Source organism: Cervus canadensis, chromosome 5 (assembly GCF_019320065.1).
Source record: "Cervus canadensis isolate Bull #8, Minnesota chromosome 5, ASM1932006v1, whole genome shotgun sequence".
In the NCBI taxonomy this organism is placed as follows: Eukaryota; Metazoa; Chordata; class Mammalia; order Artiodactyla; family Cervidae; genus Cervus; species Cervus canadensis.
Genome location: NC_057390.1, coordinates 25,078,579 through 25,105,661, shown reverse-complemented (window position 1 = coordinate 25,105,661; position 27,083 = coordinate 25,078,579). Strand labels below are relative to the sequence as shown.

General features: G+C 38.1%; 1 protein-coding gene across 5 annotated transcripts in view; it reads left to right on the top strand.

Annotated features, from left to right (window-relative positions):
* The window catches only part of THADA (THADA armadillo repeat containing), a 326,765-nt gene that overhangs the window by 48,372 nt on the left and 251,310 nt on the right, over positions 1-27,083 (top strand). For 4 of the 5 annotated variants that reach the window (XM_043468440.1, XM_043468436.1, XM_043468437.1 and 1 more), the window contains 5 exons: positions 1,353-1,488; positions 1,767-1,903; positions 5,752-5,910; positions 7,294-7,451; positions 17,324-17,433. In XM_043468440.1, the coding sequence (XP_043324375.1) occupies positions 1,353-1,488; positions 1,767-1,903; positions 5,752-5,910; positions 7,294-7,451; positions 17,324-17,433 (700 nt within the window). The remainder of the gene's footprint in view (positions 1-1,352; positions 1,489-1,766; positions 1,904-5,751; positions 5,911-7,293; positions 7,452-17,323; positions 17,434-27,083) is intronic. The other variant, XM_043468439.1, reaches the window with a different exon arrangement.

The window sequence follows — 27,083 nt, the reverse complement described above, 5'->3', positions numbered from 1 at the left end:
ATTAAAAAAATAGGTGATAACTAGTGTTGATGAGGATTTAGAAAAAGTGAATCTCTCCTACAAACTGTTGATGGGAATGTAAAATGGTCTGGCCCCTTTGGAAAAAGATGTCTAGTTTCTCGAAGGGCTAAACATAGAATTACCATATGACTCCACAGTTCCTCTCTTGGACATGGTCTTAGTCAGCTCAGGCTGCTTTAACAAGATACCATGAGTGGATAACTTAAACAGGCATTTATTTCTCACAGTTCTAGTGGCTGGGAAGATCAAGATTACAGGGTCAAAAGATTTGGTTCCTGGTGAGAACCCTCTTCCTGATTTGTAGATATCAGTCTTCTCAGTCAGTTCTCTCATGGAGGAGAGAGCAAGCTCTGATCTCTCTTCCTCTTATAAGGACACTAATCCCATCATGGGGGTCTGACTGTCATGACCTTGGCTAAACTTGATTACTTCCTAAAGATTCTACCTCTGAATACCATTGCAATGAGGGTGAGGGTTTCGGCATGCATTTGGGGCATGGGCGAGGAGACACAGGCATTCAGTCCATTATAGGCATTTAGTGAAGAAAAATGGAAACTGTGTCCAGACAAAAATTGTGCATGAGTGTTCATAGCAGCATAATTCATAATAGCCAAAAAGTAGAAACAGCTCATATGTCTATCGTCCAATAAATAAAATGTGGTATATCCATACAATGGGCTGTTGTTCAGCTGTTTAAAGTAATGAAATATACATGCTATAACATGAAAGAAGCCATGTATTGTTTGATTAGATTTATGTGGTTGTGTCCAGAATAGGCAGAAAACCGGCAAAGTGATGGCCTAGGGCTGAGGGAGGTGAGGGGTACAGGGAAGGGAGTGTCTGGCAATGGGTAAAGCTTTTCTGGGGGGAGCACATTAAAATGTTCCAAACTCACTGTGGTGGCGGTTTTTGCACATCGCTGTGAATATCCAAAAGACCATTGACTTGTACACTTTGAATGTATAAATTGAATGGTGTGTGAGTCATATCTCAATAAAGCCATTATTTTAAAAAATCTGTCCAAGTAGCGCATGGCATACAGGCCTGGGGTCTGCTGACTGAGATAGAGGATGTCTAGGAGGAATGATCCAGAATGAATGCTGTAAATGGATCCAGGAAGTCAGGGCAGAGACATGGTTCTCCCTTAACTGGAAATGGAGAACAGGCTGAATAAGCTTGAACAATCTCTTTTTTCATTCAGAAACCTCTAGTATAAAGTTCAGTTGAGTTGGGTGTCTTTGTGGGAACTGTTCTGCTGTGCACAAATTTGTAAATGTGTTTTTAAACTGGTGTTATTTTGGTGGGTGTTGTTTTTTGTTTGCATTTCCTAGTTATCAAATGCTTGTTGGAAAATCTTGAGGAAGAAGTATCTCGGGCTGAAAATTCTCTGCTTCAGGCAGCAGCATCATTTCCAATGTACGGGCGGGTCCACTGTATAACAGGAGCTTTGCGGAAGCTGCCTCTAAAGTAAGTATATCCCCCCCCCACCCCACCCCCGCCCCCGTTGGCTCCTAAATTCTCACTTCTGAGCTTTAAACTCCTACTGGAATGTGTCTTGAGAAAGGAACATATTGCCTTAAAGATAATTAAAAATGAAAACATATATACATATACTTTTATGTCTTATATATTTCATAGATGGCATGATTTTGAAACCCAAATTGCTTTGATCCCTTTCATCTGTTTCCATCTTGAAAATGCGATTTTGGCTTTTCGTATAAATTCCTCTAACATCCTTGTTGCAGCAGCCTGCAGTTGGTGAGTGAGTGGAGACCCGTGGTGGAGAAGCTCCTTGTGACCTCTTATAGGCTCTCGGCCGTGGTGTCTCCAGTCATTCAGAGCTCCTCCCCAGAAGGCCTCATCCCCAATGACACTGATGCAGGTCAGTAAACGGGAAAAGTTAGAATTACTGTGTTTTTTCCCTTACTCATTTCTTCAGAGAGATAGGTTACATTGGGGACAAAGACATTATTATTATGACTGGTGATACTTCTGCCTATTGGGTAATATTTTTTAACTATAAAAAATAACCTGGGTAAATAAATAGTCAGGTGGTCAGCAAGGTGCTCCCTTCTCTGGGGTACATTGGATTTTATAATGTTGTCATTTCAGAATACAGCCTACCACAGTTGTGTTCTGGTTGGGACCGGGGAAGCAGGCCATATAAATTAGAGAGCAGTTGATGGGGTTCTGTCAGAGAAGGCAGCTTGTTAGGAATCTGGGATAGGCAAAGACCACTGGCCACAAAGGTCATTTAAATTAAAAAAAAAAAAAAATTGGAAGAGATGCTCAGAATGTCCAGAATTGAACTCATGAAATTTCATCTTTCTTTCCCTCCCCTCTTTTATCTTTGGAAACTGTTCTACCAGAGACCTGTTTGTGTAAGTCAGGAGCTCAGGCTGCCTGACATCTCCCCTTTACTCCTTGTGTCTAGCCTATCTCCACATTCTTTCAGTGGTGCCCCTTAAATGTCTCTCACATCTCTTCTTCTTTTATCTGCATCTTCTTACCTTACCGCAGGCTTTTATCCTCTCTTGTTTCCCCACATCTACTCTCATCTTCTTCCATCTACTTTTTACTACATCCGAAGTGATCTTTTCTAGTCATGTCATTTATCATGTTACACGTTATCTTTACTTAACCCTTGTGCTCTGCACATCCCCCTTCCTTTTTATTTAAAACATGTTAGTGGCTAGGTCCTATAATAATTTCGCTCCTGCTGCCTTGCCAGTCTTGTCTCAGTACTCTCCCCTTCCCATAGATTTCTCCTTTGTTGGAGTTGTTGCAGTTTAAGAGGGGGTTTTTTCTATGATTTCCTCCCTTTCACCCGGCACAGTGCCTGGTGGAAGTAGATAGCCAATGAATAGTTGTCATGATGAATAAATCAGTGAATGAACAATTGCTGAAAGTATAGGAACTAAATTCAGTGCCTGCGATGTCCTAGTGGCATATGTATACAGCATTCCCCTCTTATCGAAGGGATATATGTTCCAAGACCCCCAGTGGATGCCTGACAGTGCAGATGGTACCCATACTTATGATAACATGTTTTTTCCTAAACATACATACTTATAAAATTTTACTTATAAATTAGGCACAGTAAGAGCTTAACAATGATAACCAGTAATAGTAAGCATTAGTCACTCAGTCGTGTCCAACTCTTTGCAACCCCATGGACTGTAGCCCGCTAGTAGGATCTGCTGACCATGGCACTTCCCAGAAAGAATACTGGAGTGAGTTGCCATTGCTTTCCCTCGGGTATCTTCCCAACTCAGGGATCGAACCCAGGTCTCCTGCATTGCAGGCAGATTCTTTACCATCTGAGCCACCAGAGAAACCCCAAACCGATAATAGTATAGAACAGTTATAGCAGTATACTATAGTAAAAGTTAGGTGGACGTGGTCTCTTTCTCTCAAACTATCTTACTGTACTGAGCTCACCCCTTCTTCTTATGATAATGCGAGATGATAAAATGCCTGTGTGATGAGGTGAAATGAGATGAACGGCATACGCATTGTGACTCACTGTTTGTTGCTGCTAAGTCACTTCAGTCGTGGCTATCACTGTTGACCACTTGGTGATACATCAGGAGGATTACCTATATCAGTGTTCCTGGATCATCAAGCCCTGACAATGTTGATGGTTGGATGTCAGCTTGCAGATGATGTTGATGATTGAGGATCCTACGTGGAATGAAGAGGGCCAGTGTGAGATTTCATCATGCTATTCAGGACGGCATGCAGTTTAAAACTTGTGATTTCTTTATTTTTGATATTTTCCATATAATATTTTCAGCTCATGGTTGACCAAGGATAACTGAAACCTGGATAAGGGAGGGGATTACTGGACCCATACTACAACAGGCCAGAAGTGGTTGACTGTTAAGGATATATACTAACAAAGTGTTCTTTTGAACACGTAGAAAATCATGAAGTAGATTTGTATTTCATGTTGAAATAAAGTTGGTGAGTGCATTTTGGAAAATACACTGAGTATATCATAAGCACACACTGAATTATACAATACTTTGCACTGATAATGAACTTAGAGTTGTGTGCTTGCATAGAAAATGTTATGTTTTGTTGTTTACTGAAAATGAGCTGGCAGATTGGTGATGGTTTATGATGTGTGCGTGTGTGCTCAGTCGCGTCCGACTCTGTGACCCCATGGACTGTAGCCTGCCAGGCACCTCTGTCCATGGGATTTCCCAGGCAAGAATGCTGGAGTGGGGTGCCATTGCCTTTGTCAGGGTATCTTCCCGACCCGGGCATTGAACCCACGTCTCTTACATCTCCTGCATTGTCGGGCACGTTTTTTACCAGCTGATACACCAGAGAAGCCCCAGTTTATGATACTAAGACACAGTTATAGATTTATTTTGGCTGATAGGCTAAATACTAAAACTTGTTGGTTTAGTTTTCCTATATAAGCAGTGCATAGGAATAAAGACCATCCAGTCTGATAGCTAATATTTGGATCAGGCAAGTACCAATATATTTTGGATGAGAAATTTGGAATGTCACCAATTATGGGTAGGGCCTTCAGAGTATGCTAAAATTCTGTTTGTTATTAAAGTTTTGAAATATCTTCAACTTAAAAACTGTCCATAGTTCACTGACTTTTCCTTAATTTTGCATTTTCTTTTTTCCTCTTATTGTCTCCATTTTTCTTGTATTTTTCCCATGTTATCTACTGTGCATTCTGAATTCTTTGGTAAAAGTCTCCCCTGAACACCACAAAAATGAATGAGTAGGGCTCTTAAAATTTTATTCTGGTTATCCCTCTCTTTTTTCTTAGTTTTTCTGTGGTTTGTTTTGGGGCCAGTGCTGTTTTTTTCATGGCCATCAAATTTTGTTTTGGGCAAAATTTCATGGAAGCCACGAGTGAACATAAGATGTTGGCTGAATCACTACAAGAGCAGTTTGGGTCTTTGTGTTTCCTATGATACTTAAAATATAAGTGTATGTAATAGGTATACAGTAAATACTCATTCTTTTGATTTGTTAATTAGTTTCCTGTTACCTGTTGTTATTTTCCTTAAAAAAATCTGAGCCTGGCTAGCACTTTATTACCTAGTCATCCATAAATTCCTTCAGCCCATGTTACTGAACCTCTATGAGGCAGTTTCTGTTCTAGGCATTAGCAACTCAACAGTGAACAAAGTCTTGCATTCATGGAGTTTACATTCCCTAGTCCAGTGAGTGCTTACAAAATAAAAATGAAGTTAAATATAATAGTAGGACTGTAAATCTTACTTAGAAAGCAGTATATTGCATATGCATCTCAAAGTCAGTTATGGAGTTTTTATGATATTCCTGGGCTAGAAAAGATCGTTTTTGTAGGTGATAGGGTTTCTTACCTGTTTAAAGAAAATTCATTGAAGTGTATTGCTCTTCCTTCATCTGTTTGAGTGCTGTGTTTAAGATTCTTAGACAGCACTAAGAAAAGTCATGTCAGATGGCAGCTTCTGTCTGTGGACAGTTTCTGTTGTGTTTTTTGGTCCAATCTTCACCCTACTTAAAATATTCACTGTATTTTAAAAGTACATTCAAGTATCATGAAGACTTTATAAAAATAATTTTTACATTATCCACCCTGTGAGTCCCTTCTTATAGTTCTAATCATCAAGAGTTAAAAGTTACAAAGTTTTTGAGGGCAAATGACCCTCAAGGGATATCTGCATTTGATATGGAACTGGGGTTTTATGTAATCTTGTCTTTCTCCCTTAGAGTCAGCAAGCCGCTTGCACAGGATTCTGAATGAGATTCAGCCACGAGATACTAATGATTATTTCAGTCAAGCCAAAATATTGAAAGAATGTGGTAGCTTTGATTTAGAGGACTTGAGTGTCAGTGTACCGAATATTGATACTTCTGCAGAAATCAAAGGTATATGTAAAATCAGTACTGGAGTCAATATTTAAGTGACAAAATGTGCAAAATGCTCTTTTCCTGTAGTAAATCAGGGGCTGCAGATGTATGCAGGTCTGTGGAGAAAATAAGGTCTTTTTTGAGCTTATAATGATTTATTTTGGGGAATGAGTTTATAAAACTTTTACCAGAAATCGGTGTGCTCCAGTCCAGTGCATAAGGTGCTTCAACAAAAAGCCTTTGAGTCCTGAAACCTCTCTTGACAGCCAGGTGATGTAGGAACAGTGATGTACAGTCAATTTGGGTTTGGGCAGCAGTCTGCTCCTCCCAGCAGTATGGTCTGATGCTGTGAGCGTCCTTATAGTCAGTCAGGCAGCCTTTTAAAGGAAACAAATTTGTGACTTATTAAAATGTGAGCTACTCTTTTGCACCAGGACTTCAGAATTCGAATCCTTACTGTTTGTTTTCTCAGTTATTCTTTTATAATTTTCTTTAATGCTATAAAAAGTTATCAGAAGCAGTAATATCTTATTGGTTTATAACATATTCTACATTCTCCACTAGATGGGGATATTGTCTTATAAAAATTTCTCTAATTTTTAAAAAAATTATATAAATATATGCTTGTTGTAATTGTTTCAAATAATACAGAGGTAGAGAGCTAAAAACAAATTAATTTAGTTTTTTTTCATTTCCTTATTTCCTCTCCAATCCTACTTCTTCCCTTCTTAGTGTATGTTTCAGACCTATTTGATGTATTTAAGTGTATGTATGGACACATTATCCTTTGAGTTTAGCAGACTTTTAAAAGACAAAAGGGATTATGTTAAAGAGATTATTTTGTTAACTTACCTTTTAAATTTAATAGTTTTGGATTTTTTTTTAATGTCAGTACAAAAATATTCCTAAAGCTAGAAAAAGAGAGTAAAGATTATAGCTAATCGACTATGGAATTTAAGTACATTTAGAAAGATAATTTGTATATTCCTTTGAAAAGAAAGTCATATCCTATTCTTCTACTGACATAGCAACCACCCCCACTGAAACAAATAGTAAAGTATATTTATTATAGTCATATTTTATGGATGACTGAAAGGCGGAAAGAGTTGATTCCATTAATTTCCAAAAGTTAGAGTTTGGTTTTAGAATACTGCTGTTTTTTATTTTTCAATTTACCTTGAATATAGTTATATTAAAGAAAATACTTAGAGGGTGATTCCAACCCATCGCACATGCCCGACAAGTGTTAGTTATTTTCTCCTGAATAAATATAGCATATGACAAATTGGTTTGTTCAAGCAGATTCTTCTTGGGGAAATCATGAATAAGCTTGTTCTAAGAAACCTGGGATGTGAGTAATCAAGTGTCTAGTGTTGCAATAGTTTTTTTTTTTTTTTTAAGGTAAAGAAGGAAAAACATGTGACGTAACTGCTCAGATGGTGCTGGTGTGTTGTTGGAGAAGCATGAAGGAAGTTGCTTTACTCCTAGGCTCGCTGTGCCAGCTTCTACCCATGCGGCCTATGCCAGGGTCTCCTGATGGATTGTTGACGGTGGAGCAGGTAGGGTAGACGTTGATTCCACTTGTATAATCTCTGGTCAAAGCATATATCCCAAACTTGTAATTATAACCCAACTTAAACAAATTTTTTGGAAACATTTTTCTTGAATAAAATCTTACAGATGTCAACCGAAGAAGGTTCACTAACGTGTAGAAATTGGACCTTGCAATATATTTCCACACTTTGGCGTTTTTAGAAATGTTTTTATTTTTCTAAGTTATATAAATAATGATAGCTCTTACCTCACTTTTGACTTCAGTATTATCATTTGAATTTTTGTTTCTCCATTGAATACACACAAACTTCAAATTTAAATGAAATCGTCTGTTTAGTAAAACTCCACAAACCTCTTAAATTTTGGAAAGAAAAAAAAATATACATATATAGGTTAATTATGGATCTCATGGTTCCCTCTACATTGATGATAAAGTTATATAGTTATTTTGGTTTTTTTGGCTGACTTTTATTTTAAGACCACAAAGTTAGTTTACCATCTGGGACTGTTCAAGGAACTTGAGTGCAGTGTTTACAAGAAATTAGCTTACCACAAGCATTTCATTTGGAAATATTTTAGATTTATTAGATTTCTGTTTTTAATTGATTCCCTCTTCCTTTCCATATGGTTTCAACAAATCCATTTCCCACCATTTTCCAGCAAAGATATTTAACACGTACTTTCATTTTTAACCTTTTTCAAATAAAGATAATTTTTCCCGTAGAGTGTTGCAACATCTAAGAACAAAACAAATATTGTAGTATGCTAATACTGATTATTTCTGTAATAACCATGTGACCAGTACCATGGAAATAATGCTAATATTTTTATTCTCACACTCGCTGTGGCTAATGTGCTCGCATCTGGTTAACAGCTGGGCATGTGATGTTGCGAGGCTCTGAGATGGAGAGCGGCGAAGGGGAACAGGACACTGCCGGCTTCATCATGTTCCGTATTCTCTTCCAAATCAAATAGGCGTTAGTGTCCTTGCGTTACTTGCAGTCCTTGCTGGTGACTGGCTAGAGTGCCAATGCCAACATCTTTGCTGAGGAATCCAGCTATGATTAATGATTACTTCACTGATGTTCACCATCTCACTAAGAAATAAACATGGGCTAGAGCCCCTTGACTTCTCAGCTTTTCAACATCTAGTTTTGGGGTTTGTTGGCCTGTGTTTTAAAAAAGGAAAATTAAGGGAAACACTGTTTTCCTTTTACTGTAACTGAGAAAGACCTGAAAGCTTCCTGTGAAAATCATTTTGACTTGACACCTTTTGTAGGACATCCAAGTCTTATGAAGTTATGTGGGATATCCAGGTTAAAACTGGGAATTAATTTTTAAAAATTGGAAAATAATATAAAATAGACAAGATGTTTGTGACAGCAACAACAACAACAAAGAGAGGCTGTTACAAACCAAAGAACCCTTCTGATAACTGTTTTCTTGAATAAGAAATAGAATCCTGTTTTTTCGTGAAATATTCATTTCCATTCTAATGAGGTCTGGTCATTTCTCCATGTTGCCATTCACATGGCGACCCCTCAAATATTTAATGACTGAGTGAGTGACCAAGAGTGTATGTGATAGCACTGTTCTGACATTGAAACCCTGCCCTCTTTGGAAAACTTGAATCTTGATCACCTTCAATTTTACTAAAAAAATTAAAATTCTCCTATAAGTGTGGGAGCATTTAGACAATGAACTCTAAAGTCACCAAGAAATTAGCGTTATTTGTATTATAGAGGATTCCTGTTTTTAAACGTAAAATTTTGTTCCATGAAATTCCTTTAAACATACTCCCATGTACTAAGTACTTTTAAGAGTTAAAAATATAAACAACAGAGAAGAATGTAGTTTGCACTGGAGTGGCAGGACCAGACCTAGGGAGTCTACCTTCCTTCCGAGGGCATAGATACCCTAGTATCACTGGATCTTCTGGGCACATAGTGGCAAAGCTGCAGATTTAAGAATCAACAGTGTAGGTGACTGCTGCTGCAGGAGACCTGCAGAGACAAGGGTAGTGAAGTGACTTGCAGACAGAATGCTCTCTGTCTGGGGTGGAAATTGGGAATTTGGATTTCTTACTCCTGAGAATCATAAAAACCATGATCTGCTTTTTTCTCAATGGATGAGGGAAGCTGTTCTATAGATCCTGAAATAGTCATGTTCAGCCTGATGCTTCTCTTGTTCCCCACTCACCCTTCACTCTTGAAAAAGTAATAGGATTCCCTTCAGTCAGTCAGTCAGTCAGTTCAGTCGCTCAGTTGTGTCTGACTCTTTGCAACTCCATGAATCGCAGCACGCCAGACCTCCCTGTCCATCACCAACTCCTGGAGTTGACTCAGACTCACGTCCATCGAGTCGGTGATGCCATCCAGCCATCTCATCCTCTGTCGTCCCCTTCTCCTCCTGCCCCCAATCCCTCCCAGCATCAGGGTCTTTTCCAATGAGTCACCTCTTCGCATGAGGTGGCCAAAGTATTGGAGTTTCAGCTTCAGCATCAGTCCATCCAATGAACACCCAGGACTGATCTCCTATAGGATGGACTGGTTGGATCTCCTTGCAGTCCAAGGGACTCTCAAGAGTCTTCTCCAACGCCACAGTTCAGAAGCATCAATTCTTCGACGCTCAGCTTTCTTCACAGTCCAACTCTCACATCCATACATGACCACTGGAAAAACCACAGCCTTGACTAGACCCCATTACAGCTGGGAATTTGAGGTCTCACATGTAGATGGCAGGCTGGATTTCTTTTGGAAATTCAGCTCCTTGAAGCCCATCCTGATTTGACAGCCCTTTGTTAAAGGGTGACAACTTCAGTCTCCCATGCATAAAGATACTTTTTATAGGCCAGCAGGTAGTGAAACTCCAACTTGGGGATTTTTGCTGCTATTCGAGGAGAGGACCTGGTACTTGTTTATAATTCTGAGTATATAATTCACAGACTCCTCACTGGAAGGATCACAGAGATGATATTATCCAGCTCCCTTGCACAAGGGGAGACTGAAGCCTTTGGATGTTACCTCGTTTGCCCAAGATCACAAAGCTGGTTTGTGGCAACTCTGGGATAGGAACCCAATTCTACTTCCCAGCCTGTGTTCAGACACGACACAGTGCCGCCTTTGTTCTGCATGGCTCATTTAATCTTTCTTTAAATTTAATTTTCCCAGCTTCCCATAGCCAACCAGAGTTTTGCAAGTAGTGGGTAGTCAGGTAACTTGCCACTGAATTTTTTAGCAAATGAGCCTTCCCTAGATGACTGGTTATGAAGCAGTGTGTCCTCCATGACTTCAGCAAGAGGAAAATGTATTCATTCATAGGCATGTCTGACCTTCCTCCTGCGCTGTAATCATGAAATGAAAGGTTCTTTCATAAGGTCCCTGTCCGAGAGGCAGAGATAAAACCAGCTTTGAGGGATGTAAGTCGAGACCCTTAAAGAGTGAGCAGTGCATGCAACCTTATCTTACCACTTCCTGACTGGTTTGTGTCTGGGCTTTGAGCTGGAAGCTTTGCTTGATACATTGTTGGTCCTCTTTCCATGGGATATTGGATACCAAGTACCCACTGATTTTCTTAAACAACTTCCTCTACCTGGGCCATCAGTTCATCTGTTTATATACTTCTTGTAATATTCCTAAAAAGAAGCTTCTGGGTAGAATTTTTTTTTTTTTTTTTTAATATCTGCTTTCCCCTTTCTAGTAATTATTGTCCCAGAAATCACACGAATAAAAATAATTACCTGTTAGAACTATTAGAAATTGGCAATTTAAAGAACTCCTACTTTAGATGCTGTTGTAATTTTCATAATGTACGTGGCTAATAACTAGGTTTATACACGTCCTCAGTGCCTTTTGTTTCTGTTTTAGTTTTCATTAATGAACTATAAATGGGATGGATGTTTATTCGTATTCATCAGTCTTCATGAGATTGCTTCTGTGTTTTCTTCTACCAAAGTTTAGTTTTTAGAAATCAGTTCAAAGTATTGAACTGTACTGAATGCAGGCTACATGGTTATGTTACTGGGATGTGAAGTTGAGCTTGAAATCATATCATTTAGTCAACTATATATTGACTGCCTTACTGCATGAGTTGTGGCAACATTAAGAAATATAATATGTGGTTCTCTGACTTCAAAGGGCTTAGAAGTGTAGTAAGAGATTCAAGACAGCATTTCATTTCAGAAAGTCAGACTGAAGGGCAACTGTTAAAGTGGTTCATAGTTAAGAATTTGCTGGAAGACAAAGAATAAACGTTCTGATGGGAGGATGCCTGAATACCAGGAAACCATCATCTTTGTTATCATTATGTAGGAGGACAGTGTTTGGGCTTTGAAGAAATCCCAGGTGTTAGTAAGAAATCACAATGGTAGAGAATGTCCAGTGTAAAACGTTATCTTACTATACTACAAACTTTTATGAACTATTCCATTTAACCAAAGTGGAATTAGGAACTCCTGTTGACATTCCTAAGGTTATAAGAAGTGGCTGTGTCTTAAAGTAAAATTGAAGGTTTGAATGAATGTGTGTGTTAATCGCTCTGTCATGTCTGACTCTTTGCGACCCCAGGGACTGTAGCCCACCAGGCTCCTCGGTTTATGGGATTCTCCAAGCAAAAATACTGGAGTGGGTAGCCATTTCCTTCTCCAGGGGATCTTCCTGACCCAGGAATCAGAACTAGGTCTCCCACGTTGCAGGCAGATTCTTTACCATCTGATCCACCAGGGATACCCTAAGAATACTAGAGTGGGTGGCCATTGCCTTCTTCAGGGGATCTTCCTGACCCAGGGATCAAACTTGGGTCTCTCACCTTCCAGGCAGATTCTTTACCATCTGAGCCACCAGAGAAGGTTTAGGGAAATCAATTAAGGTTTTAGGAATTAAGTCTCACTACCTCATGACACAAAATAAAAACAGAAATTGACATTTAGCAATATTGCTTGCTACTGTCTGGCAGGTACTCTGCTAAATGCTTATATGCAAAATCTCATTTATTTCTTAGAATAATCCTGTGAAGTAGGTTCTAGTTTTATCCCCATTTCACAGATGAGGGAACTCTGTTGCATAATTAGCTTGTATTGGTAAGGAAGCTGAGTAGGGTTCCTAAACCCAGACTTCTTGTCTCCAGAATCCCAGATCTTGACCACTGCACATGCTCTTTGTGGAAATGTCCCACCTGTATATTTGAATCTGTTTGGGCTTTTCTAACTTGTAGTGAAGGGAATTAGCTTTTATTTTTCTACTGTATTTCTCTCTACTATTTAGATAACAAATGAAAAATGTATTTACATTTGTCCTTTGTGGAGTTCATGCTTTACATGAGCATTTATGTTGCTGCTCTGTTTAGTCCATTGTTGAATTACAGGTTCCTAGAGATGTGGCATGTCCCCTGTGGAAATTTACACCCTGTAAATCCATAAAGCATGTCAATTTGTCTATAGAAGTAGGTTTTATGGAAAGTTAGAACCAGAATATACGAAACTTTAAAAGATAGTGTTGTTCAGTCACCAAGTTGTGTCTGACTTTTTGCTACCCCATGGACTGCAGCACATCAGGCTTCCCTGTCCTTCCCTATCTCCCAGAGTTTGCTCAAACTCAAGTCCATTGAGTTAGTGATGTCATCCAGCCATCTCATGCTCTGTCATCCCCCTCTCTTCCTGCCTGCAGTCTTTCCCAGCATCAGGGTCTTATCCAGTGAGTTGGCTGTTTGCATCAGGTGACCAAAGTATTGAAGCTTCAGCTTCAGCATTAGTCCTCCCAATGAATATTCAGGGTTGATTTCCTTTAGGATTGACTGTTTTGACCTCCTTGCTGTCCAAGGGACCCTCAAGAGTCTTCTCCAGCACCACAGTTCAAAAGCATCAATTCTTCGGCACTCAGCCTTCTTTATGATCCAACTCTCACATCCATACATGACTATTGGAAAAACCATAGCTTTGACTATACGGACCTTTGTTAAAGTGATGTCTCCTTTTTAACACACTGTCTAGGTTTGTCATAGCTTTTCTTTGGTGATCAAAACCATCCCCCAAAGAGCTAGTGACTAGAATTTAATTTTAAGACTAGAAATAAGTGGCCTTTGAAAAAATTTTTATTGATACTTTAATTCCCTTTCAAAAAGTCTGAGATATGTATTATTCATTAAGAAGATACTTTATATATGATAAAACCCACTGAAAAAATAAATAAATAAATAAAGGGGGAAAAAAAAAAAAAAGAAGATACTTTATAAAGACATCATCCATGATAAAAGAAATGTTTTGAGGCTTTCTGGGTGGCCCAGTGGTAGAGAGTCCTCCTGCACTGCAGGAGACACAGGTTTGACCCCCGTCTGGTAAGATCCCACATGCCACGGAGCAGCTGAGCCCGTGTACCATAACTATTGAGCCTGTGCTCTAAAGCCTGGGAGCCACAACTGATGAAGCCCTTGTGCCCTGGAGCCTGTACTACAGAAGAAGCTGGTACACTAGGTCCCGCTCCCCGCAATTAGAGGAAAGCCTGTGTAGTAATGAAGACCCAGCACAGCGCAAAAAAATAAATAAATAAAAAAGAAAGAAATGCTTTTGTGAACTTTAAATAGGAGGTTAGTATCAAATAGATTAAAAGACAATCAATTTTAATTTTCAGAGGACTGTTTCATTGTTTTAATTAAATTAAAAAATTCTTTTTCTGATTCTACTATTGTTGTAAGTTTCTGCAGAGTTAAATATGTTCCCTGTACTCTGTTCATCCAAGGGAAGGCATGGCTCCTTTTCCTTGTCCAGCTACTCACGGACCACGTTGCCAGGTTGACCCTTCCCACTCCTTGTGTGATAGGTACATCCCTACCTGGCAACCCTGTCTTCTTCCACTGTTTCCTAGCACGAAACCTCAAGGCCATTCAGCTAGGTTTGCTATCAGTCTCCTGTATAGTCTGTGTTCATTCATGTAAAAAGACCCCATGAAGTATCTGGGAGGTAACAGGTGCTTAATAAGTGTTTGTTCATTCATTCTTGTATCCCAGCTCTTTCTCATGTTAGTTATCTTTTTCATATTGATTCACCCAAGTATAGCCTGTCTAAAGTCTAGCCTTTAATCTTCAGTTCAGTTCAGGTGCTCAGTTGTGTTCAACTCTGTGATCCCATGGACTGCAGCACACCAGCCTTCCTTTCCCATCAACAACTCCCAGAGCCTGCTCAAACTCATGTCCATAGATGACATCCAACCATCTCATCCTCTTTCTCCCGCTTCTCCTGCCTTCAGTCTTTCCCAGCATCCGGATCTTTTCCAGTGGGTCAGTTCTTCACATCAAGCCATTAATCGTACTGTAATAATTTATTTCAATGTAAAAAGAACCTTCATTTCTTAGTACAGTTAAGCTCCTGGTAGGTACCATCCAGCATATTGGTTTTCTCTGAACTGAAAGCCTTCTGAGGACAGATGTCTTGTTTTGTTCTTTGTCTACCCAACACTGAGCTACTAAGCATTTGACAGAGTGCTAAAGAAGTCCTTACTGTCTGATTAATAGAAATATACTCTCTTTAAAGGGAAAAATTCATATTAAACCTTGATATTACCTAGGTAGGTTTGTTGGGAAATTAAGTGCAAATTGAAATAAGAAAAACTGTCTACTTCTTACATATATTTTTAGAATCTCATACTGTTTTCTAAGGCCAGGAGTACCTAGGGTTGAGAAGAGAGACCATCCACTTGTCTCATTCACTTTGAGGTCTTTGATTTATTATATGCTTTTTGGTTTAGGCCCCTTTGAAGGGAATTAAGGTAAAGGAAGCAATGAACATCTGATCTTTTTTGAGAACTAGATTGTAAATCCACAGAGAAGCACTTTCCCGGTAACATTTATTTTCCTGAAGTATGTTTTAACATCTGTAATATAAAAAAATTCAGGATATAGAGAGACCCGTCTCCATGACTTCCTGTTTTTATTTTCTGTGCCTTGAACCACCTTCTTAGAAATCTTTAGTTTCTCGAGTAATGGAAATGATGGTCATAACCAGTTAAGTAACTGATGTTTCTTTCGGTCCTATTTTGTAAGGTTATTGAGCTACAGGTCTGTCTTGGGGGTTAAATGCAGATTTAGTGCTTGATAATTCTGTTCAAAATATACTCTGAAATTACATATTGAAGGTAAAATGATAAGGCTTACCCTGACAACTAGTGAAAGTCACTCAGTGGTGTTCGACTCTTTGCGACCCCATGGACTATACAGTCCATGGAATTCTCCAGGCCAGAATACTGGAGTGGGTAGCCTTTCCCTTCTCCAGGTGACAACTAGTAGTATGTAGCTTATCAAAAATATTAAAAATTAGGGGTATCATCAGATCTTCACCTGAAAACTTTAGCTGAAGAGCACGACATGCCATTCTTTGATGGTATTAAAATGTTTTAAACTTAAATAGATTTAAAACTTCTATTGTAGCCTGCTTCTTTGGTTCTTTCTTGACCTCATGTCTGATGCTTCTATCTCTAAATGTATCACCCATCTTTCTATAATTGTATATATTTTGAGTTTAGAATATATCTTTACCTTTTCTCTGTTTGGAAGCCCATATGGAGCTCACATTGAACTGAATGGGTTTATAAGTTAAGGGCCTATGCTGAGCTTTTAGATTTTTTAATTCACTTTAATACACAATCTATGAGGCAAGTGCTATTATTATTCCCAGTTCATAGATGAGGAGACTGAGGCAGTTGCCCGTGGTCACATGTTTAACTGCTCTTTGTGCTGTTTATCATCTCTAATGTGTGCAGAACACCAGTCACTGCACTAGGGTAGAAATTGTTTCTGGATAAACATGTGTGAGCTCTTTGGGTTAAGCTTACTTTATACCATTCTGTGACCTGCTGGGAAGACCTGGATCAAGAGGTACTGAGGTTGTATACAGAATCTTGATTTTCTAAAGTGGGTCAGCTACCAAATCTTATGGTATAAAAGTACAATAAAAAAAAAAAAAAAAAAAGTACAATCAGCCCACTCATTAACAGTTCATGCTGTACAGAGCCTCATCAGCAGCTAATCGTCAGTCATGTCTTCTTTAAAATCCATTGTCATATTTGTTAATTGTTTAAACTTGCATGGAGAAAGGCAGCGTGTAGGGAAGCGATTGGGTAGCATACTGGAAAGCTCCGTGATTCTGACTCAGAGTGAAGCCTGTCAATTTTTAGGAGGCCCTTTGCCCGAAATCTTGCATGGCCATTAACGTGTGTGTATGTATAAAAAGGTAATTTTTGGAAATTATAGTTTAGTAGGTTGGAGTTTTAGTTTGGGAAGATGAAAAATTCTATAGATAGATGGTGGTTGTGCAACAAAGTGAATATACTGAATGCCACTGAACTGTAGACCTAAAAATGGTTAAAATGGTTAATTTTATGTATATTTTAGCCATAATAGAAAAAAATTTTTTGAAGAGGGAAAAAATAGGTAGTTATTTCACCTAGGCCTAGGTGAGTGAAGGGTGTCACTTTCTGGGGTTTGCTGTTGGTATTGAATGATATGAGCTAACAGAGAAAACAGCAAGATCTGTGAAGTTGCCATAGGGAGGCAGGTCTAGCATAGCTGTTAAACTTTGGTCAACTCTGGAGCCAAATTGCCTAGGTTTATGCACTGTTTCTACCATCTACTTGCTGTGTGACCTTGAATAAGTTACTTGGTCTTTCTGGGCCTCATTTTTCCCCATTGTAAAGTGGAGATAATAATAGTGCTTCTTTCATGGCATTATTGTGAGAATCAATTGTGATAGTGTCAAAATGCTTAAAATATTAACTGTTGCATAGTAGGTGCTAAACAGACATCTAGACCTGAGTTCTAAGTGGTTACTGACATAAATACACCTGTCAGTGTAAACTTAAGTTGAATATTTATTTTTGATTTTGTTTTGAAGGTAAAAGAAATAGGACATTACTTTAAACAACACCTTTTACAGTCCAGGCACAGAGGAGCATTTGAACTGGCTTACACTGGCTTTGTGAAACTCACTGAAATCCTAAACAGGTAAAACAAAGCAAGTATCCCCTTGTGTACGTTTTAAAAAGACTATATGTACAAGCCATGTGCTTGAAGTAGAATTTAGCTGTCTTTTGATGTTTAAAAGAATAAGACTTAGTTGGCTTCAAAACTCTTGGAAGAAATTGTTTTCTTAGGTTTCACCGTATGATTTACTGCAGATGATGGAGTGAAATGTCCAAACCAAGTTGCTCCCTCATTGAAAGGTGATTTGACGCAAACTCAAAGATCTTACTAAAAATAGCTTTGAAGTTTAACATTTATTTTCATTGAATGAAATCACTGTTTTGTCTGTTTGAAAATTACTTGGCTTGTGGAATAAAATAAGCCCTCCATTTTTTTTGGATTTGTGTGCATTACAGACAGAGAAACACTTAAGGATTTGTGTTTTTATTTGTAATTTTATCTTACAGAAAAATGTAAAAGAACAGTAAATAGGCCAAAAAATATAAAAGATTTTCCCACTTACTTGGAAAAATACTCAGGTAGATTTCATATATTTAGCCAAATGTATTTTTTTTTTTTTAATATTATAGGTGCTGGCTGATAATTTCATTCATTCATATAATAGATTTCCTCCAAAGAGCTTGTGAGGAAACCTTAAATTACTTAATGACTAAGTGTTCATGGCAAGTGTTCTCTAAATAAAGGTAGTATTTTCCAAGAAAACATTTCCATTGCCTGGAAACTTTTTGAAATGAAGCAGAGTTCTGCCAGCCTTGTAGCCTCAGCAAACATTTTATTTTGGGCCGTTAAGACATCTACTCCTTGAATATTTTTGAAACATTTTTTCACATTCCTGGTAAAAACATTTATAAAACATTTCGACAGTTATGGGCTGCACAGAATATCTTTAAATGATACATTTTTAAATGTCCCTGACATTAAACTGCTGATCTTGAAAATATTTTGTTATCTTTGTGACTCTTTCTTTCCAGCGTAGAGATGACTTAAGAATATTTTTTTCTCACAGCACAATCCACTTCACTCCCTTCAGATCAATTAGTAAATGTATGTATTGAACACTAGCTGTGTGTGTAGTCCTATGCTTGGTTTGGAGGCTGAAATACTTCTTTATGAGACAAACTTCCTGCTCTTAAAGAGCTTATGGTTTAGTTGGGGAAATATTTAACAAATGGTATGTCATGGGCACTGACTGGTCAGAACAGACAGTGGCTGTAAGCACCCAGCATTGCTCTCTGTACGGTTGTGTGTTAGCTGAATACAAGTCTGGAAAGTGAGACCAAGACACTTGAACAAGATGATCTAATATAATTGTCAAAATTTGGGCGAAATTTGCAAATTCTGTAGGAATAGCAGAGAGAAAGCAACAGGGATAGGTTAGTAGGGCTTAATGGAGGAGGTCGAATTTGTGCTAACACACATGAGTAAGGTTTAAGTAGATAGGAGGAGACTTTATAAGTAAATACTGAGAGGCTGTAATCAGCATGGCAGATTGTTAGGTGAGTAAGTGAGCCAGCCTGATTATTGTGGTGGTGGTAGAGTTACTAGGCAATAACATCCCGTTGAATAGAAAAAGCCGTATTAAGAAATGCCTAGAAAGCAAGAGTCGCTATAGTAGGGATGGAAAGAGGCACTGAACATTTTTTTAATCTGAAATAGATCTCAGGAGGCATGTAGAATAGAGAAACAGCAATAGTCTATGACACAGGGTCTTAGTTCTGCTGGCAGTGAGGTTGTATAAAATTGAAACTCCTAAGCCTCTGATCTCTTTATCTATAAAGTAAGGAAGAGAATATTTGTCCTATTGACAGATCTCTCTGGTCTTTCTTATATGGATCAAGTAAAATAGATATTTATGAAGATCCTTTTACATTATAAAGTTTTCTACAAGTGTAAAACATTATGAGACTGAAGACGGTTATGGTGTTGGTACATCAAAGTAGTTTTTCAGTTGGAAGTGTTAGGTTAGGTAGAGTGTAGTGACAGGTAGTAGTGAGGAGAGCCTGGCATCAGCTATTAATAATCTAGAGCAGAGGTGATACAAGCTTTGATGATGGCTCTAGGAATGGAGGGAAAGAAGTGACATCTCAATTAATGTTTAGCCCCATGTAGTAACTCTACACATGACATTTTGAATGCTTAGAAGGGAAGCCGTGGACATCTCTTATTTTATGATTTTATGTGTCAAGAATTAGGGCAGTGCATGCATACCTGAGTGATTCTTCTCCTTGGGGTATTTACTGAAATCAGTTGGTGGTATTCAGCTGACAGATGAACTGGTCAGGAGGGTCCAAGACAGATTTATTCATATTATGGCACCTTGGTGGGATAACTAGAAGATAGGGTCTCGTTTGGACTGCATGTGGCCTTTCAGCATGGCAGTCGTAGGGTAGCTGAAATTCTTATATGGCAGCTGGCTTTCTCTAGAGAGCGGTTTCCAAGAGAACCAGGAAGAAACTGCATGGTCCTTTCTGACCTGGCCTTGGAAGTCTCATAGCATTACTTCAGTTACATTGTTTTGGTTCTAAGAGAGTCTTAAAGCCAGTTGGATTCAAGGGGAGGGGCTTTAGACTTAAACTTTACCATTTGATGATAAAGTGGCAAGATCATATTGTAGAAATACATTTGGATGGGAGATACAGTGGTGGCCATGTTTGAAGAATGCAATCTGCCACGTGAAGCAAACAGAATGTGTGTAATGAAGGTCCCCAGGGAGTCCATGACTGTTCCTCTGGTTTAATTCTTAGTGACCAGAAAAGTGGAATTGAGATTAACAAAGGCAAGGGGACTGAAAGAGGGGATTCATTTGATAAAGATGACTAAGTTTGTTTTGTATGTGTTTAGTGTGAGATGATGGTGGCATATCCTGGTGAAAATATTTAAGTCATAACTGGGAGATAGATGAGTGTATGTGATATTACAGAAACGGAGATATCTTCTGAGCTGTCTTCATAAATATCATAGTATGATTGCAGTCTTTAGGGAAAAACTTAAAAAGAGAAAAGAACAGAAGACCAGGGACAGAGGCTTTTCAACAACTGTGTTGTGTAGTTGAAAGTACAATTGAAGGCATTCCAAATAAATGTCGTAGGAAGACAAGGCAGAGCCCAGTGCCTAGTATTGCAGCCACCCCTGATCTGCATTAAAGAACTCCTCGTGGCTGTCATTCTTGGCTTTTAACCAACCTGTTATGAGTTCCCAACTATTGCTTCCAAACCAAGTGGTTCTTGATCCCTTTGGAGACGTCTCAGATCTGCTGAACAGAATGTTTTACAGAGAACATCTTTGCAGTATGTGTGGCTTTATTTTTAAAAGAAAAATGTGTTTCTCTTGGATCCTTTGAAAGCTTTTAAGTTATGAAAAAGTTATTTAGGCATACAGCATTTTTAAAGTTTGCAGAAAGAAATCTGGACTTTCATGAAAATCCACTGAAATGGAGGCCAACTGCTGGCCACCTCTTGAACTACAGCTGTGTGAAGGAAGCAAGCACTTAAAGAGATTAATGGGTAAATAACCGAAGAGTTAAACATGAACCACATTGTTTGAATTGGTTTTTAATAAGATTATTCAGAATGTCTTCAAATGTAAACTGACTTCACTATTAAACAATCATCTAAGAATAAATAGGAGTGGGAGACACTATTCTTTTTTCTGGGAATTTTTTGAAAGCAGCACTTGCACACACATACACATACACACACACACACACATACTTAGTACTTAATATGTTGAGTTAATTTTCTCAGATTCTAAGAATCTGATTTGTTATATGGTGCTTTTGTTTAAAATTTGATGAAATATTCATGTACTCTTTAAAAAAATACTCACCTTCCTATGCATAATTCTCTGCTTAAACATTTGATTAGTGGTTAAATGCATTAAAGTTACAACTGTAAATTCAGATTTCTAATGAAATTCATATATGCTTATTTATGTGCTATCCTTTTAGCATTTCAGGTTATTCTTTCAAAGAAAATGAACAGAATCCTAAACTAGGGTGCCAAACCAGGGAATCTAGCTTTCATTTGTTCAACCAGAAATTAAAAGCTTAACTCTTAAGGGGATTGAATTGTTCTGTAGTTCTAAATCTAGAAGGAAGACATTGATAATGTCTTGCTCTTCATTATTTTTAATTGCTCTGCTTATTGAAAGGTATCTTAATCCATGAATATTTACTGCAGTAATTACAGTCAGTTTCACATAATTGGCCTGAAAAACCGAACTGCTGACATTTAGCGATTTTTGTCATAGAATGCTAGTGCTGACTTACGGACATCAACAATTATGGTGGACAGAGGTAATTTTTATATGTATTTCAACTTTCATGAGTTAATTATAACTACTACAATTCAAATTCAACGGAAAACTTCTTATGTACCTTTGAAATATAATAATAAATAATTTCACTCTACTGGAGACTGAAAGATCAAGTCTCTAAAGAATATGCAATTGAGCAAGAAATAAATGTAGAACATAATGTAGAGGTTTGAGGGAAAAGTCATTCAATGCTAAATTTAAAAAATATATGTATATAATCTTTTCTCAGCCTTATTTTCATCTCCTTTGGCAAATGTGTCTAAGATACTTTTTATTTCTGAGTATCCTATGATTTTTATTTGAAATATTAATAATTAAAAAAGAACAGATTAAGTGATCTTCCACTCTTGGAAGCCATATTAATACTTTATATAGGTAAAAAAATCCTTTAATTCTCCCATTTCTATAGTAGATTAGAAGGATTTGAGGAAAACTAGAATGTCTTAATGATTTTTTTCTTTTTTCTTTATTTTTTAGAATGTTTTAATGTTTAAATCTTTGTGTCTTTGACTTGTGATCCTTGAGTTTCTATTTTTAAGTCCACTCCATAGTTGGGTAAGATATTACCTTCTTTCTGGAACTTTGAATACTCATTCTTTTTAAAGTTCTCATAATAATTCTCAGTGATTTTAGACTCAGTAACAGAGGGATCTTGTTCTTAGTGAATAGCTTCTATCTCAGCTTTTTTAGTAAAATCTCAGAGTTGTTAATATTAATTTTTTCCTTCTGATCTCAGGGAATAGTTACATTAAATAAGAAAACCAACACTTTGTTACATCCATCTAACCACTTTTTTTTTGATCCACCGTATCTTGCCCTTCTCCCCATGGCTTGCTGACTGGTAATTCAATTTCTATTTGGTCACTGTTGTCATTGCCTGTGCCTGCAGCTGAGGCTTTACAGTAGCCCCTGATGTTTTAGCCTGCAGTAAACCTCAACAATATTTGATGGTGAAGAGGGAGGTTCAGATGGCTTCTGTTGATATGTAGCTTTCTCACTGGATCTCATTTGGGCAAATCGTTTTTCAGGCTTAAAATTTCTCCATGCTTCAAGGCTGTGTTTCCTTTTTAAAATGTGTATGTACATGCCCACAGCCTTCCTGCCCATCTGTCCCTGTTTAATTTAATTGAAATAATAAACATGAACCTTGAAATAATAAACAGTACTTGACTGAAGAATGAATGGAGTAGAGAATTGGAGAATTTAGCTTATGAAATAATAGGAGCTTGGAAAAATCTCTAAGTTAGGAAAAATAACCCACTGAAAAAGTCTGAGGAAATGAAGGTAACATTTCTCAATTAACAATCATTATATAACTAATCAGAACTTGACAAAAAATAGCTCTCTGTTACTGTCCTTAGGTGGATGGATAAACCATTGGAAAGCCACTCTGTAGTCAGGGGACCTGATTTATTGGCACAAAATAGTCTAATGACCAATTAGTTGGGTATACAGCATATGTAATTTGATTTCAGTCTGGGTTTTATGCTTATCTTAGAATCCTTACCCACTACCAGTGAGATAGCTTTGTGGATAGAAATTGGACTAATCTGTTTATGGAAGAATAATTTGCTTCAGTGATCTTCTCAAGACAACACAAAGACCTAAAAGGCAGCCATGGACTGGCCTGTTCATTTCTGTTACTTCTGGTAGAGACTCAAGCTATGAAAGTGTTAGCTACTCAGTCGTGTCTGACTCTGCGACTCGGGCTATGGCACTTAGCATAGAAAAACCAAACCAAATCCAGACTCTCTTGCCTCTTCCCTGTCAGCCTTTTAATTTTTTTCTTTTAATTTCTACTGTTTCTCGACTGATAAACAGGAAAATCAAAATGATCTGATTCCCTCCACATCCCCATCCTTAACCTCCACCTCCCTCAGAGTGTAGAGCAAAGAGTATTGAGGTGTGAGTTGGAGCTGAGTTCTACCTCCCAGCTCTGTTGACACTAGCAAAGCCATGAAAACCTCTCTAGGCTGCTGTGTCAGCTTTGATAAAGGAAGAGAATTTAGCTTTCTAAGGCCTTTTTCAATTTCCATTCTACTCCTAGTACAATGCTGCTTGCTAGTTTCTAATTGGGAAAGTCTGGGGATTTTGGGTATGAAAGATTGAGGGATGTTGGATACATTTTTAGTAAACTTCCTTCAGAAGTGGTAAACCAATCTCTTAGGAGTCTTTTGTGGATTAATAACATTTAGTGAGACTGGTTTATGAAGAACCTTGAATCCCTTGTAGGAAAGTTACAATTTTTGTGATGTACTCAGAGATTAAAGACACTTTGTATTTTGCACTAATTTGACACTGGAGTGAAGTAAAACAAAATCAGACAAAGCGGATGTCAGCTGTTTTAGTGGAGAGGCACTCGCTAACCAAAGCAGGCTTGGAATTCCCCATGGCTGGGGCTGGTGAGCGCATGGGGCTGGCACAGACAGCCATGGACCGCTTTACTCAGGGACCTTTCCCTGGATTGTGTGATGAGGAACCAAAACAAACAAATAGAGTTTGTCGCATTGTTCTTGGGAGTCTTGCATGGTTCCATTTTTACCTCTCAGTTCCTTCATTATCATAAACAGCAGCAACTCTGGAGTTTTGAAATCACTTCCTTGTGAAGTAATCTTTCCTTGCTGGGGAGTAGACAGAAGCTTCATTGAATAGTCAAAGTCTAGGTTGGGCTGTTTTTTTCTCGGCACAGCACAGTGACTTCACCATTGAGGAGCCTTATGGGTTTTTTAGCCCTCCTTTTCCACATCTAGTTTTTCAATTATCTGCCTAATTGGAAGCACAGCTAATATGGGGTAGCTGGCACCAGTACTAATTGGTCTTTATTTATTCGTTCAGCAAACGATTTCCTGAACATCTCCTGTGTGCCTGTATAGAGACACTCTGATCATTGAGAGTGTGATGTGGTAAGCCAGAGTTTCTCTGAACCGAGAGACAATTATTAGGATCTAAATTTGAAACATTTATCACTGTAAAACTAAGAGAGGTATGTGAGGACCTGAATAAGGGACTGTAGCTATGAGGCCATGATGAGGTATTTTGGGGACCGTCTAATGAGGAACTTTGGGTACTTATATAACATAGGGTCATTGTTCTCTCTCTTTGGAATAGTAATCCAGGCAATAGTGTCTCATTGAATTTCAAAGCATTTTTACAGTGATTTTATTTTCATTCTTGGGCATTGAGAAATCAAGTGATTTGTCCATAGCCACACAACTAGTTGGGCTTCCCTTGTGACTCAGCTGGTAAAGAATCCACCTCAATGTGGGAGACCTGGGTTCAATCCCTGGGTTGGGAAGATCCCCTGGAGAAGGTATTTAACCTCAGTTACATACCACATTATATAAACCTGAACCCTCTATAGGGTTTTGAACCCTATCTTTGATTTTGTTCTTGAATATTGGGAAAAAAATTCTCTCTTGGGGTAATGTTTAGGTTACCAGATTTGATTTTGCTTGGGGATTTCAGTAGAAAATATCTTCATATCAGTGCTATGACCATGGGATGTGGAGATTTCTGAATGTGTTCATTCCTGTTTGAAGAAGCTAAGGAGGGGAGTCATCTGTGGCTCTAACGGGCTTCTCTTGTGATTGGAAAGCACTTTTTGTTTATACTTTGCTTCCCGGTTGCTATACCCTCTTGATGTGTCAGCCTGGCTTTTTTTACAATGGTACACTTAATGGAGTTGGTAAGTCATAAGTTGTTCATTTATTCAGCAGATATTTGAGCCAACTATTGGGGTGCCAGCCCTATTCTGTGTGTGTGGGAATAAAGAAGTGAACAGGATAAAGTTTGTTCCTGATATCATAGAGTTTGTATTTTACAGGACATCTAGACAGTAATAAACTGTCAGATAACTTTTATGTGTTTCGGTGTGATAAAGTTTAGTATAAGGAAAAGTCTCTCTTTCTCCCTACACTAAAGTAAGCCAAGGCTCAGATGACAAGAAGCAGCAGCTTCCCAAGCAATGGGAATAGTTAATACAAAAGCATTTCGAGTAAAGAGTAGAATGGTGGAAGATGAAATTGAATGAGGCTGTTCAAATATGTAGGGCTTTGTGAGCCAGGATCTGGTGTTCCCTGGGTTTTTTAAAAAAATTATTGTTTGTAGATATTTTCATTCAGGTGATGATGGTGATGACTGATGATGCTGAGCTTGGGTCAGTACTCATCATTTACTATATATTAAGGTTAGGGACAGGCTTCCCTGATAACTCAGTTGGTAAAGAATCCGCCTGCAATGCAGGTAGACCCCCGTTCGATTCCTGGATCAGGAAGATCCCCTGGAGAAGGGATAGGCTACTCACTCCGGTATTCTGGACTAGAGAATTCCATGAACTGTATAGTCATGGGGTCGCAAAGAGTCAGACATGACTGAGCAACTTTCACTTTCAAGGTTAGGGACTCATCCTTGTTTTATTCCCAGACAGACTTATTTCTCGGCCTTATTTAAAATTATCTAAACAATTAGCAAATGAAAAATAAGGAACCATGGTAAGGTAAAAGTTTATTAACAATCAGTAAATAAATAGCTTTGTTTTTATTGATGTTTGCTTTTCTGTACCCAGTAGCTTACTTATTTGAATGAATAGTTATTACTTATTTGAATGAATTTTCATTTGGAGTTGCTCTTAAACCTGACAAAATGAAAGTGTGTTTATGGGAAAGGGAAAGGATTTACTTCCTTCTTGTGCTGGGAAAAAAAAAAAAAAACCCTTAGTGATAATAGCTTGGTAAGTTATTGTTTTGGGAAAAGAAGAATTGGTAGAGGCTTAACTTTTACTCAGTTGAGGTTATACTTAACTGATTGCCTGGCAATGGAATTTTGCTTCATATTTTGGCCTTAAGTGTATTTCATATTTAAAATGTGAAATTAGTTGCTTTTGTTTGAAGGTGAAGTAATTTGTTTAGGCGAGTGGTGAGTCATTCAGTTAATTTAAGAAAATAGTTTATTAACAGTAATGTATGTCCCCAGTTGTCTAAAGGAGTTAGAATACCTTCAAAATGAGTAAGACACAGTTTACCTCAAGTCAGTCACAAGTAGCTTATCTGCTGAGTGGATTTCTTGCAGACAATTTTGATTCTCCAGCTAGCTTTCTTTCCATATCACCAGTTTGTTTCAAAACTATTTTAAGCCCTACTCTAATGGTGGATATTCAAGGATTGAAATGAATCTGAAAGATAACCTGACTAATCAAAATATGATTAAGAAGGCAATCCTTAAAAACAATATACTCTGGTAGTGCATTCTAGGGCTTCCTATGACTCAGTGATAAAGAATCCACCTGCTAGACAGGAGACGTGGGTTCAATCCCTGGGCCTGGAAGATCCCCTGGAGAAGGAAACGGCAACCCAACTCCA